General features: G+C 35.4%; 1 protein-coding gene across 5 annotated transcripts in view; it reads right to left on the bottom strand.

Moving 5' to 3' along the window:
• Positions 1-15,306, bottom strand: part of asap2a (ArfGAP with SH3 domain, ankyrin repeat and PH domain 2a) — a 128,422-nt gene extending 113,116 nt beyond the window's left edge. For 4 of the 5 annotated variants that reach the window (XM_073927449.1, XM_073927448.1, XM_073927450.1 and 1 more), the window contains exon 1: positions 14,754-15,306. In XM_073927449.1, coding sequence (XP_073783550.1) covers positions 14,754-14,879 — 126 coding nt within the window. In that variant the 5' untranslated portion in view covers positions 14,880-15,306. The remainder of the gene's footprint in view (positions 1-14,753) is intronic. The other variant, NM_001045207.1, reaches the window with a different exon arrangement.
• Between the last annotated feature and the right edge of the window lie 843 nt (positions 15,307-16,149).

Below are 16,149 nucleotides of genomic sequence, written 5' to 3'. Positions count from 1 at the left end.
ACAAATGTGGTCACTAGAAACATCTGTTTTGGTAAAATAGTCGCATGAACCTCCTTTAACAATTTCTAGATCTGGAAAAATGAGGATGCATTTGGATGAAATATTTAGGGTTTGTATTTATTCTTCAGAGATGAACAAGAAGAAACTGCTTCACACTCCTCATACGTCAACAAGCTTTCAGCAGCCGCAGTAGCAGCATAAAAATTCAACTGCAGTAAAAATAGAACCCCTCAAAAGCTCGGGAGAGCCTGTCGAAATGTGGACATCCAGGTGGGATTCACATATTTTAGAAAGATACCCTGAACATAGGAAGAACATGAACACACACACACACACACACACACATACAGTTGAAGTTAGAATTATAAGCCCCCCTTTGATTTTTGTTTCTTTTTTAAATATTTCCCAAATGATGTTTAACAAAGCAAGGACATTTTCACAGTATGTCTGCTAATATTTTTCTTCTGGAGAAAGTCTTATTTGTTTTTATTTTGACTAGAACAAAAGCAGTTTTTTTTTTTTTTTTTAAACCATTTTAAGGTAAAAATATATAAATATATTAGTACAAACAATCATCATTAGCCCTATAAGCTAATTTGTTTTTCTAATGTCTACAGAACAAACCATCATTAAACAATAACTTGCCTAATTACCCTAAGCTGCCAAGTTAACCCAATTAACCTAGTTAAGCCTTTAGATATCTCTTTAAACTGTATAGAAGTGCTTGAAAAATATCTAGTAAAATATTACTTACTGTCATCATGGCAAAGATAAAATAAATTATTTATTGCAAATCAGTTATTAAGACTATCATGTTTAGAAATATGTTGGAAAAACTCTGCTCTCTGTTAAACAGAAATTGGGGAAAAAATAAACAGGGGGGATAATATTTTTAGACTTCTACTGTATGTGTGTGTGTCTGTGCTAGGGATTGTGAAAAAGTGTTTGACCTCTAAGTGATTTCTGATTTTTTGCATGTTTGTCACATTGTAATGTTTCATATCATTAAACTAATTTAAATATAAGTCATATTTATAATATTAATATTATTAATAAACAATTTCATGCATATGTCAATCTTGCCATAAAAAAAACTTAACCAAATACACCAATTTCACCAAAATACAGAAACCATTCCTAAGTTTGTGCGAGCAAGTTATTTACAGTACTTTAGAAATACTCAAAAATGTCTCTGTCAATGTTTTTAACTATTATATTTGATTTGCCAAAGTCACACAAGTGGCAATTTTATATTTGTCACATCCATTTCAAAGCTTTTCCCTCATAAATGCAAAAATCTTAAATAAAATAAAACCAATCATTTTTGTTCTATAGAGAGCCACCTATTATCCTTTTAATTAGCATTGTTTATTTAGGGTCGTGCAGTTTAATTCAGAGAATTTCTAGAGCATGTTGTATAATGTAAACTCGCTGACTTTTTTGGTAACATTCATTACACATGTTTTTTTTCTGATTTGAAGTACAAAACATGTTTACAGATTTATGTTTTTTTCTGATCCCATAACTCTGTGGGATACAAACAGATGTTTTAATATAATGTTAACATACATTCTCTATCTGAGTTTTTACTGCAACTGTCACATCTATAACGTTTGAATTGCTCTAATAATTAATATTAGTTATAAAGATAAAACAAGTAAACACATCATGACGTTCTGAAATAAAGGTTTTTATTAAAGGAAAAAAAATTGACCAGACTGATGAGACAAAAATCTAACTTTTTAAAACTGGTGTGTCATATTAAGTGTGGCGTAAAAGTAAACACCACATTTAAGAAAAACCATACCAACAGTAAAATGTGGTGTTGGTAGTGTGATGGACAGGGGCTGTTTTGCTACTTCAGGACCTGGAAGACTTGCTGTAAAAAAAAGGATAAATTCTGCTAAAAAAAAATAGCCAGAAAGAGAATGTCCAACCATCTGTTAGTGAAGTGAACTTGGGTTCTGCAACAGGACAATGATACAAAGCACGCCAGCAAGTCCAATTCTGAAAGATTGAAAAAAAATGAAGGCTTTGTAGTGGCCTGGTCAAAGTCCTGACCTGAATCAAATTGATATGCTGTAGCATAATTTTAAAAAAGATGTTTCATGTTCAAAAACCCTCCATTGCAGCTGAATAACAACAATTCTGCAAAGACGAGTAAGCAAAAACTCCTTCACGGCACTGTAACAGACTCATTGCAAGTTATTCAAAATGCTTGATTGCAGTTGTTGCTACTAAGAAATCAGTAACAGGGCAAACACTTTTTCACATCCGTTTACATATTTACAACTAGTACCATCCAAACCTATTGGTGCATACGCCGCATTTTATGCTGTATATATTATACATTATATACTTCTAAAAATCTAATTGCAGATATTAGTATTGTACATTGCCAAAAGGTTAAGAATGTAATATGTAGTCAGAAATTCCTAACTTTTGTCGTTGGATTAGGAATGCGACAATTAACCGATTTCACTATTAACTGTGATTTACTTTATCATGATTAATTAATCGTAAAGGCTTCTCAACAAAACGGAACAAAACTGCAGCAACTAAAAGTTATGCCAACTGTGAGCTAGTTTGTACACCGAGACTAATAACCACGCACTCGGACTGACTATGACTGAGGCTATTAATTAAGGCAAGCTCGTTCAAGTTCGTAATTTCCAATGGAGGGACGCGTATGCAATGCAACGCGTTCACGCTTTTTAGGCGCACCTAGTTGAGATGACAAGAGGCTTTTGTGACCATGGAAACTGCCAAAGGCTGAAGTTTAAGGAAGAAGCAACGGAAAGTACACATGTTTGCAAACCCACTTAAACCCACTTACAAATAATAGCGCTGATGAGAGCGATCTTGTGGCGAGTGTTGATCCGCCAGCCGAGATTAATCGAGTGTTTTCAGACAGACAGTGCTGAAAGCCTTAAGCCTGTTTCACACCGCAAGCTTGAGAAGCGCGTGTTTTTTTTTTGCCGTTAATGTTAACAGATTAGAGCTTTCATACTGCACACAGAAGCAGCACGTCAGCGTGAGGCGTGAGCATCATTGAAACAGCAGTGTCATGATAGTTTTGGCACTGGGTCTATTTTTGCCGTGCTGCACATGCTCAATTAAAGTGACAATGCATTGATAATGACCAAAAACACATTGAATGACAGTAAAAAGTAGCAATTTTACCCAATTAATGCATCAATAATATCCACTGATTTTTATATAGTCAATCAAATGAACTTTCAAAACGACAACAAATATTTATTTAGGCCCAAACAGCCAAATTTAAAATAATTTTAGTTTTAAACTAGCGGGGTTTTGATATCAATAAATGCAAATAATTGTGATAACCGTGAAACCGTGATTATTTCTTAGACTGTAATCGCACACCCAGAATTTATAATCATTGCATCCCTACATTGGATTTGCTTAAACTGAACGTGACAGTGTAACACGATTACGAGGCACTTCTAGAGAAACGGATGGTTGTCTTTAAAGGACACGGCAACAAATCAATGGAGGGAACTTCATTAATGAAGAGGTAGAGCTTGACAGTTAACAATGGCCCTGAAAAGGGAGTTGTCCCAGGATAATCTGCGACAAACCCCCTGGATGGAATAGAGGACCTCCCTGCCCCCCATTAAACAAAGGCCAGTGCACTTGTGAACCCTAGTAGATCAATGCACCCTGCTCCACTCAATTAATGGGATTTCCTCAAGCCCAGTTTTCCAATGTGTCATCAGGGAGTCAAGGTCCTTCCTCATTTACTATGTGAGATACTCCAGAAGTAGCTGGGAAAGTTTCACGACTTTGGCTCAAAACAAAAGAGGACATTTCCTAGAAAAACAGTGATCTGTGGTGAATTCACAGCATGGTGACCACAAGAGAAGCACTTACTCCTCCTCTGAAACAACTCTCATTGTAGGTTAATGTTACTGCTCTCTCTTATTTTTCAATTTCTTTCTTATGCTTTTCTCAGTTAAATATCTTCTTTAGTTTGAAAATACAGTGTAAGTAAATATGATGCAAATGCCATGTTGACTTTCTTTACAAGGAGTAAATAATGGTCTCAAACAAGAGCAGGTTTGAAAAGCGTCTTTTCATTCAGAGAGGACAGGTGCTAGTGTTGTTTTAGCTTCTAGCCATTGTAATCTCAATCACTGGTTGCTTTAAACCCTCCAAAATTCACCTGTTCCACAAAGCAGCTGTTAGTTCCATCAGTCTTGTTGGTATTAGTAGTCATGGAGTGATCCATGCAGACTAACTAAACTAGTTCAGCTGGTGACCATCATAAATGACTGCATGTTTTAAACATTACGGTCAGCCAACAACAACAACAACAATGACCAGCTTAATTAATTAGTATTTGCCTGCAATATAGTAACACTCCAAATCTGAAAACCAGGCATCTCAGAATTTGAGTTGGTCCAGATAGTTTCTTTTACAGTGCATTAAACACCTCTTCTCTCACACTAACAGCATGCAAATAGTCTTATTGTTCAGAACAACCACACTAACATTATGCATTAACAACCGTTCCTTTACATTTAAATGTGTATCACACTGATTGTTCAAATGAATCATTTCTCTTTTAGTAATCAATACTTCCAGAAAAAATGAAAAAACTATCTGGGCAAGGTGTCAGGTCTTTCGAAAATAGACCAAAACAACGTTTACCTCAGGAGTTTAACACAGCCTAAGAAACTTTCACAAAGATTCAACACTTTTATTTATATTTATTTATATTTATTTATAAATTTATTATATATATATATATATATATATATATATATATATATATATATATATATATATATATATATATATATATTCATGTTTAATAGTGTGTATTTAAAAAATCCTTGTTTTTAAAACGCACTAAAGTGATAAACATGACTTGACAGCAAAATAGCAGCAAGGCTCAACAATTGCTGGTCCGGGGCCAGCATGAGAGACACTTGGGACTGTAGGCAGGATTGTCAGTGGCCCAATCAGGCCAGTGCTGGCTCATCAATAAGTTTATCAATTGGCTGTGACTGTTTGTCAATATGTGTGCAGATGCAATCTTAGAATCAAGAAGCAGCAAGACTGACAAAAATAAGTGTTCAGGTGAAAATACCTGAAAATACAGAGCATGAGAAAGAAAGGACGATCACACATGCTCATTGAGACGTACTCATCATCACTTACAGAGGCTTGTGTCATATTAAAAAGACATTGCGAACTCCCATTTTTTCGAGCACAGATTTGTTTTCCTCGCGTGAAAGCAATCTACTGTTTGTTGAAATGTACTGAGTGTCGGGTTTGATCTGTAACAAAAAGTTGATGCTTTCAGGAGTCCTGATACTTTCAGGAGGAGCTCAATAATAACTGATATTATTAATAACCTATCAAAGAAAATTTCACTTCTTCTAGGGCTGGACGATATGGCAAAAATTTATATCCTGATATATTTCTTAATTTTGGTCAATCCGATACAATTCCGATATTGATATGGACAATATTAAAAAGCCAGGAAAAAAACTAGCCTGTGTACTTTTCACTCCTCGGCCGTTTGCATTCCCCGCGGTCACAAAAGCTCCGTCATCCGACAGCAAAAAGCCTTCAATGATTGACAGCTGATATGAACCAATATAACAGCAAGAAAGAGAGATTCAGCACATTTGTAGAAAAAATTAAAACAGGTCACACTACACTCATTATGCAGTCGCACAAATGCTCCCAAATATATTATGAGGTTGCATAGATTCAATTTCAGACGCATATTTTTTATCGAAATACCGGAACTGGGTTTAAAACTCATATCAACATTATTGAAAAAAAAATCTTCCATCAAAAATCTCACACCCACAAAAAAAACCCTATAGTAATTATAGCATAGTGTTTTGAACCAAACTATGGTAAAGTACTTGAATTATACTTGAAAAATACTGATTGGTGATTTCATAGCTGCTATGGTAACACAACAACTATAGCAATACATTATCACATACTTTAATGAACTATAGGGTATATTATACAATATACCACAGTTAACTGTAGTAATAATAGTATTTATTAAAGTTTATCAGCTTATCACTATTTAATACTTCTGTACGCTGAAGTTTTCATTAACAAAGTTTTATAAATACTATATACAATATAATACACTACTACTATACAGTGTTGTCTCGATACTGAATTTCGATACTAATATATTTGAAATACCTTTTTAAATAAATATTTAAAATAAAATTATATTTTTAATTAATTATATTTTAAATAAAATTTCGATACCTGATATTTTAAAGACATCTATTTCACGCTTACTTTTAAGCACTGTTGAGCGCGTCCTTAAACAACAAGGATTTGCCATTGTGTTTACATGCTCAACAGAAATAACTGTGATTGGCCATGAAGGTCAACAGGCTCTTCACTGAGTGCAAACACGGATACATGACACTGGAGCATTTTAAAGCTGCGAAGATCACCTGGTATGTCTTTGAGCTGACATACGAGCGATCTGCTGATGAATTGGCTGATCTTCAAAGCTTTAAAATGCTTCAGTGGCGTGGCAAATCAGCTGTGTTTAAGAAGGCGCTTAACAGAGCTTAAATGTTATCAGGAAATGGATGTTTTAAAATTTATCAATTGGTACCAAAATTCAGCGTCAACTGAATTCAGCAACACTATATAGAACAAACCAATCTAGTATTTACTATAAATTACTATAATATTTTTTAATGTGAGTGTATGATAGCGTGAGTGTAGGCTGCTAGAAGGTTTTTAAGGTAAAAATGTGAAAAATACTGTGTCTGACACAATAACATTGCTCATGTTCCTATAAAAACAGACTTAAATTTTACAAATACGAATGTGAATACAACTATATTTGGCGTATTCTGACATTAGATTTAATGTGGCTAAGAAAAAACTAGTTAAAAAAATTTTGGTGGAGCCGGAGGAAATTTTGTCAGAGTAATTAAAAACCTTTACCACTTCCCTGACTAGGACAATAGAAAAAAAATTCTTATCGTTGAGCCCTGAGCAGAGCTTGTGCAAACATCTATTTTAATTTCACAACTTGGATTATATCGAATTATATACAAAAAAAAAAAAAAAAAACACTTTTTCAAAATGACAAAATCTACAATCCAGACTCAGAGAGTGCTTATTTAGAGAATTATGACTTCTGGACAACAATGCATTACAGGCTTCAACAGACGAAGGTTTTCAGTAGAGAACCATGCCAATGCCAACATTTCTTAGGGATGCCAGAAATACCATAGTGATTTCCCATCTTTCCCCCTGTGTATTCTCTAAGCAGAGTCATTGAGCGAGATTACACACTTCAATGACACATTGAGAGTGTGGAAGGAACAAAGATGCACTCGAAGCGAGGACAACACTGACTCCTTGAATGTGCGTGAAATCCTTTCTAAAGATAAAGTATAACCAAGGAGACAAAACTCTTGACAATATCTAAAGTAGAGTCAGCTTGTGCTCAGTTTGAACTAGGCTATACAAGCACTCTATGGCCTACAAAAGAGGACTAAATGTAGAAAAGTGGGTTAAATGTATTTAAATGAAAGCAGGGCTCGAAATTACCTTTTTAACTTGGTGGAACCGGTGCTCCCAACTTTAAATATTTATGAGAATCAGAAAAAATTTAGGAGCACCAGAAAAAAATTAGGAGCACCCATCAAAATAAGCACCGCTGCAAATTGTATATTAAAGGATTTATTGTATTTGAAAACAACATTAATTAGGACTAACAAAAACCAGAAACAGCTATCGAATTCTGAGATGACTTAATATTTGTGCAATAAATCCAAAATGAATGTCTAATAATTAAATATTACTAAATAATACTAACAATGAATAACATTTCTCATGATCATGCTGCCTTGAATGTGCTTGAATGTGTGTTATCTGCTATAAAAAGTCCTGTTACTTAATGAAAAATAAATTGATGGTTTGCATCAAACACAAATGAAGCATTGTAGTAAGAAAAATTTATGTTGCACTATTGTTTATATATGCACGACAATTTAATAAATAATATTTTTGCTATAAAACAAACTAAATATTGTAATAAATCATTCAATTCAAGGCTGAGCTGCAAAGCAGTCATCAGTAACTAAACAGAAAAATCATCTCAAGAAAAAATGGACAAAAAGTAAGTAAGAATAGTCTCACTTTTAAAAGTTTTGATTTCGGTTTGTGTCATTTTAATGCTCAGTCTCAGTCTGCTGATCTTCATTTTTCTGTGTTTGTAGAATAAAGCAGGCAAGTCAGCCGGCCCAATATATGAGCGGGAACAGCAGGATTCTACCGATGACCACTGGCACAATACCGTTCTTAGTTATAAGCCGCATCAGTTTAAACTTCGTAAAGGCGAGCTTTACACTATTCAATCATTTGCATTCCCTATGGTCACAAAAGCTCCCTGTCATCTGATAGCGAAAAGCCTTGAGTGGATGACAGGTAATATGATCCAAAATATATATTATAAGGTCGCATAGCTTAAATTTCGGGCGTATATGCGACCAAAATGGTTGCAATTTCGAGCCCTGGAAAGTCTTAGCTATAACCATACCCTAAGGCATCATCATATCCCAAAAACAGCATTACCTATGTGAAACCCTATGAAGGACTGATGCTTATTGATTCTGAACTCATTGCCCTCAGCTGACCTCGCAATAAGACAAGGACACATCAGACCATAAATCAACCCCACTCTCCCACTCCATGAAAGAGAGGTTATTAAACTAAAAACAGCCATAAGATTTAGAGTCCATCAACTGATTCATGGTTTAAAAACACACAATTCAAGCGAACACTCCTGCAAAAAGGGTCGCGAGAAAACAGGATGATGTAATACAGTTAAAATGAGAGATGGCTTCCAGCCTCCACCACTGAGACTGCAGCTCTGCACAAGACATTTGGCCAGCGGAGAAATTGAAATGGTCATGCCCAACTGAGTCTGGTTTCTCGAGGATTTTTTTCTTCACTTTCAGCAATTGGTGAAGTTTTTTTTTTTTCTCGCCGCTGTAGCCACTGGCTTGCATGGTTCGGGATCTGTAGAGCTACGCATCGATGAATTTGCTTCAGGTTCAACTTCCAGCCTCCACAGCTGAGACTGCTGCTCTGCACAAGACGTTTGGCCAGCGGGGAAATGGAAATGATCGTGGACAACCGAGTCTGGTTTCTCTCGAGGTTTTTTTTTTTTTCCACTTTTGCCAATTGGTGAAGTTTTTTTTTTTTTTCTCGCCTCTGTGGCCACTGGCTTGCATGGTTTGAAATCTGTAGAACTACGCATCGAGGGATTTGCTCTTCAGTGTTTGGACTTTCCGTTGTGATTATTAAACCCCACTGAACTAAGCTGAACTGAACTTATACTCTAAAAAATTTAACTACACTGTTTCAATTTACTATGATCTTTTTTGTGAAGCTGCTTTGACACAATCTACATTGTAAAAGCGCTATACAAATAAAGGTGAATTGAATTGAATTAAATTTCTCTAGAGAGAGGTCAAGTTTTGGTCTCCGATTGGTTTCAAATGCTGCAAATTCATAGGTCAGGGTTCATCAAACTTGAACTATTCTTTGCAACAAAGTATGTTTGCATGAATTTGCATTTCTATTATATTGTATTTGCATTTTAAAGTAAAGCAATGAGTTGAAAAGTCTAGGGTAACCACAGATTTAAGCCAGTTTTTCACTGTATGGTACGATCAAAGCTCAACTCTCTTTGGTTTGGTTTGGTTTTGCTCGGCTGAGTTTGCATTTCCACTGGAGTTTAGTAGCACTTAAAGTTAATGGGATTATCGGAATAGTCGTGTCGTCCCTACTGCAGTGACTTGGTGAAAAACTTCTAACTCTTGTTGTATCCTCTCCTCAGCCAACAACGAGAGGAAAGTCTGGACCTCATCTACTGACCTCAAGACTACAATTTTAGGTGTCCTTTTGTTGTGGTATCATAAAAACGGTTTAGTCACGTGACCAACAATACAGCAGTGGATGCTCTGACTATTTCAACATTGTGGATTCGGTGCCCCGTGTTGAGTCAAATCCAATTAAGCTGGAGGTGAAGCTAGTAGTGAAGATTCTCTCAGACCAATTGGTGTGTATACATCATGTTTTGGTAGCATGCACCTTGCTTGGAACCTCACCAAAGCAGGTGCTAAAAAAGTACCAGGTACTAGGGCTGCACTGTTAACTGGTACTATGGTAGTATCGCGATACTATCGCTCCAAAATACTGGTGGTGCCACTGTAGTTCGTAAACAGTAGTATCGTCAATAACGGTCTAGCTACAATAGATAATGTTGGCTGGTGGTAGGCTGGTATCTTTTGTGGCTGCTCAACTTCATTCTACCACATACTACAAAATAGGGGTGTCAAAATTAATCGTTTCTTCGATGCACCGCAATGCAGACACGGACAAATCGGTTCAGTAATAATCATAACCGGTTATTACTGACATCATTTACCTCATATGAGCTCTGTCGCGAGGAAGACGATCGCGAGTATTTACAATGCTCTAACTACTTAATACTCATGAACTGTGCACAATTTCACTGTGTGAGTTTGATAATGAAAGTAGCCTACTCCATTTCTCTCTCTCTCTCTCTCTCTCTCTCTCTCTCTCTCTCTCTCGCTCGCTCTGTCTCTCTCTCTTTCTCACACACACACAGTGGCCCATTTGATGACACAGCTGCTGCTGTGAAAATAATATAAAAGCATCGTCAATGCACCGTGATGCACCGAAATATCGAATTGAACCGAATCGATGGCATGATAATCGTAACCGAACCGAACCGTGAGACTAGTGTAGGTTCACAGCTCTACTACAAAAGCAATATGGTCAAACAGTTTCAAAATTTCAGACTAGGCATGGGCCAGTATAAGATTCTGACAGTATAATAACCTTGGATAAAAAAAATTACGGTTAGATGGTTTTGTGATTACTGCTCTAAAATATATTCTTTTTAAATGTGTGGCTAAAAAACTAAAAGTTTTTTTCTTTTTTGAACACAATTTATTATATTTTGAGAAACTTATTTTGTAACCGTAAACATGTCAGGCTGAATAATTCAAATGAATCATTGGCATCTGCTGTCTTCATTACTTTCAAAATCACAGATACTGTATTCTGGAGATACTGTTGTCCTAAAAAAAACTAAAACAAAACGTAAAAAAAAAAAATTTTTTTAAAAACTTACATATACAAAAAAATAGCTAGTTTTAAAACCTTGACTTTTTCCAAACAGCAAATACTTTGAAAACAATTATCGTTCCATGCCTATTTCAGACTCTTCCTGTATCGAATTGTCTACTTGTGATTAGATGGATTTAGATTAATGTTACTTTCATGCACATATAAACCAGACATTATTGCTTAAAACTGGGTAGTAATGTTTTACGCACATTATATCCCTAGTGACTGAAGCGTTTACAACTGCAGGCTTCTAATTAATTGTTTTACAACATAATGGTTTTAAAAAGCAATGATTAGTCCTTCAATCATATCCTGTTTATTACCACACAAAGGCTGCAAGTTAAACTAGGCCCTTTTAAATGCTGAAGCAATGAGACCATTAGAGAAGACATTTTAAAGTAATGAGATAATACAGGAGAAGAATCATAAATTATTTCACATGGTAAAGCTTTTTTTAAGTGAAAAGGCATCTTTAGCATAACATCTGGAAATCCTTCTTCAACAAATGCCAATTCAGACTCTGTTTGTTGGTCAGTGTGAGCCGGATCACAAAAACAGCCAACTTACAGTGATTCTATAAAACTGCAAATATGTGGACACACTATTTATGTCCCTGAAGCAATGACCACAAAGCCAAAAAGTGAGCAAACAGCATGCAAAAGGAGGAAGACCAAAAACAATCATTTAGCTCCAGACTTCCTGAGTTCCTCCTAGCGATACACAACCGAAAGACGGAATGCTGTTACCCATTTGTAGAATTATCTTGAAACCACAGGAATCATTCAACCCAATGGCATTATGAAATCAAACAGAGAATCAAGCTATAACTAGACACAATCAAACACCTCTTCATATTAAAATACATAGGAACTATTTTGACCCTTTTTAAAACAGCATAACATCTTGACACACTGCACCGCCGTTATCTGTATACTTAATAACAAGTCTACACAGCCTGCAGCATCTATCGGAGTTAAAATCTGGAGCTGTGATGATGGATATCCCACAGGAAGCTGTCTCAATTCAATACGACACAAAAGCGGCAGAGCCCATCAGAGAAAGGCTATTTATATCTGCTTAGGGCGAGGCTTCAGTCACTAACAAGATGTTTTTATACAACCTAGAGTAGACATTCTTCATCAACTTTTGATGCACCACATTTGTGTTAGGAAAAACCTGTAAAAAATGAAACATGTTCTGAAAGCTGGTTTAATATGGTCTTCCTGATGGTTTAAGAATTGTTTTGTCCACTTTTCAGGCTATTAGACCTGCTTGTCAATACGCTAAACTAGCCAGTAAACACCTGGTTGGCAGTTAGGGAGCAATCAGTGGCATAGGCAAATTTTAAAAGCATTAAAAAAACAACCCAAAACTATTTTATTGTTTAAACTAGGGGTGCACAATATATCGTTTCAGCATCGATATTGCAATGTGCGCATCAGCAATAGTCATCGCAAGATATGAAATGCTGAGTCGGAATTACAGTAGACAAGGAGTTGGAGAACACAAGGAATTTATAAAGTCACTGCTATTTAACCATAATAGAGTGAAGGTTTATCATTTGCATGTGATTAAGTCAAATGTGATTTGTGACTGAGCATTTCAGGACAATTTTAAATATTTAAGAACAAAAACTTATGATCTTTGGAGGTATAAAAATTTTTTCTTCTTACCTAAAATTGTTGTCTTGTTTCTAGTTCAAATATCTACATTCCAAAGTGAAAACAAGATTATTTTACTTACCCTAATGGCAGGTTAGGAAAACCTCTTTATTTTTGAGGTATTTCTTCTGAAGGTGAAAGTCATCAATACTTTTACTTATTAAAAAAAAACCGAGGCAATGCAAAGTAAGAAAAGCATTTCTTGCATTGTTATTATGGCACCTGAATAATGCAAGACTCCATAGAAAACTGCCAAATAGAGCTATTCATCTTCTGAAATTGTATTCATGTCACAATATTCATCGCAGAATAATAAAACATCAACAAATTAGATTTTTCCAATATCGTGCAGCCCTAGTATGAACTATATAAAAATAAACTATGACATTCTTCTTTGAGAAACTTTCGTTAAAAAAGAAATGTGATTTTCACGTTACTTTAAAATACAAGGTATCTTTTGATTTCTATAAATTAGGAACTACCAATAATGCATCTTCAAATTTCCAATATGTCTATTAGACTTATGATTTCTAGCATATATTTGCTAAAAATGCAATTTATCCAGTAAACCATTTCAGATTTTATAACGCATTCATACCTGAGGTGTACGAATAATTTTGGACTTGACTACACATATACACAAAACTGCAAATATCTTGAGGTCCTTAAATTATTAAACTTCGTTTTGAAGTAGGGCTGGGCCGACAAACGATATTACATCAAATCACGATAAAAGGTATGTCAATAACAATAATACGTTTTTACTCTATATTGATCTAAGAGCCAATGACACAGCACAAATGTGCAACAATGGGAATCTAGAAGTGTGCTGATAGTAGAGATGAATTGGATTTTCAGCCACCGAAAATTTATCGGCTGAAAAAATGTTTTGCCATTTATTGGACCCTCTAATTTTTTGTGATGCCAGTCATTATTGGGGTACTCGTATATCTGGAAGCATTAACAACTTATATCGAAATATACATCATCATTGTTTAATATGGAAAATAATTATCGAGATTGCATTTTTGCCATATCGCCCAGCCATATTTATAAAAACAAAAAGAAATAAAACACAATACAAAACAAAAAATTCTAATTATTCATTTCCCTAAAAGAAGCAGCAAGTAGAAGAATATTTAAGCCTACCCCTTCGCAACTCTACATTAATACTAAATAACAATAAAAAAATAATAATAATTTATAGAAATAACCATCAAATTAGGTTAACTCAATGACTCTGTCATCTCAATCTTATCATAGTGCACTCTATTCACTTTCTACAAGCATGCATACATAAACTGTATGGACATCAATCTAATAAGTATTATACACATTCTGAAAACCATGTTGTACTGCTTTCTAAACAGGGCAACAATGGATTCATTCAATTGTGATTAAATCATAGTCTGTTTTAGAATCACTGAACAAATTGGCCCCTTTTAAAATGGCAAGATCAAGCACTTCAGCTAGTCAATCAGCTACTGATAAGAGACAAACTACAAACAAGATAGTGAGTTGCTACTGAATAAATAATGCTGATTATAACAGGTGCTGACCAACTATAACAAATGGCTTCCATATTTCTCCATATAACCCACATAACGCATGTTAGATCCTAAATATGCATTTTATCTAAAAAAAAAAAAAGTAATGAGTAATCAAACTGTTCGTGGTTTATTACATCTCATCAGGAGGGGACAATGCAATCCAGCAGTTGTCTAATGGGTGAGGCATCAACAAAGAGGGCGCGAGGATTTGCCTCCTCAGTAACTCGTTTAGCTACTCCAAGGGGGGTAATAGCTGACTCTAGTGGTCTCGTAAGTAAGCAAAACACCCAGCCAGCGTTGAACAATCACAAAATAACAGGATGCATAAAGTTATGAGGCTCACCTCCTCCAGTGCGGATACTGTGTTCCTGCAGTGAGTCATTCTGGTGGTGAAGTTTGAGGCGGTGGGCGATTTATAATCTTCATTTGTCTCCGTGACAAACTCCGCCACTGTTATCTGGTCAGGCATTGTATCTCCTTTGGCGAAATCCACAAATGTCGTGTTTAATCCTTGATTTGGCCGGTCGCGGTGCACTTAATGTCGAAATTCAGAGATGAAACGCCGAATTAAAACTCTCATGAGCGTCCTGGAGTCTTATCATCGCGGTGTTTTGTCCTCGGTGGATTAAAACAAGTTGGGAATTAATACAAATCATTAGCCAACTACACTGAAGTGCGGCTTGTACGACGGGGAAATCTCTCTCTTTTTCCCTCTCTTTCTTTCACGGATCTCACTTCTTCCAGTTTAAGTAGGAATTTAGTCCACTCGTTTGATAATAAAGCAGTGCGGTGATGTGCTTCTCTTCTGTTTTGGGACAGGAGTGTAGGTTGTCGTGCTGGATTTTGCTGCAGGCTTCCAGGTCGATGCAGCTCTTGCAGTGCAATTCAATGAAAGCGCAGAAATTGACAAAGTAAAGGTGGAGGGCATTCAATGGGAAAGAACTGACCAATTAGGAGCCACAGCCGTCGGCCTTCGGCCAATCAGAAATGGTGTAGGGCGTGGCCTGAGAGTAGGTCGCCTTTAGGATCGTGAGCGCCACTCTTAAGGTGGAGAAGAAAATTTCTAGCACATAAATAAAAGTTTAGTAATTAACATCTACAGGCTTATTACTTTAACAAAGCTGTTAACTTTGTATTTTTAAAAATACACTTTCAGGTTCTTTACCAACAAAGAAAGTTTTAGATGTCATTTATTTTAGGCATTTATTTTATTCACACCATGGGATTCCTAACAAGCACTGATTTACAGTTGAAGACAGAGTTATTAGCCCCCCTGAATTATTCGTCCCCTGTTTATTTTTTTCCCAATTTCTGTTTAACAGAGACAAGATGTCTCAAGATGATTCAACACTTGTCTAAACGTAATAGTTTGAATAACTCATTTCTTATAAATGGTTTATTTTATCTTTTCCATGATGACAGTAAATAATGTTTGACTTGATATTTTTCAAGACGCTTCTATACAACGTCAATTGTCATTTAAAGGCTTAACTAGGTTAATTATGTTAACTAGGCAGACTATAGGGTGATTAGGCAAGTTATTGTATAATGATGGTTTGTTCTGCAGACTATCGAAAAAATTATTAATTTTAACATTAAAAAGTTTTTTTTTTAAATAAATAACTGATTTTATTATAGCTGAAATAAAACATATAAGGCTTTTTCCAGAAGAAAAAAAAATATTATCATACATACTGTAAAAATTCCCTTGCTCGGTTAAACATGGTTTGGGAAATATT

This window comes from Danio rerio, chromosome 17 (assembly GCF_049306965.1).
Source record: "Danio rerio strain Tuebingen ecotype United States chromosome 17, GRCz12tu, whole genome shotgun sequence".
In the NCBI taxonomy this organism is placed as follows: Eukaryota; Metazoa; Chordata; class Actinopteri; order Cypriniformes; family Danionidae; genus Danio; species Danio rerio.
The sequence above is the reverse complement of the archived record's forward strand: the minus strand, read 5'-3'. Positions and strand labels throughout refer to the sequence as shown.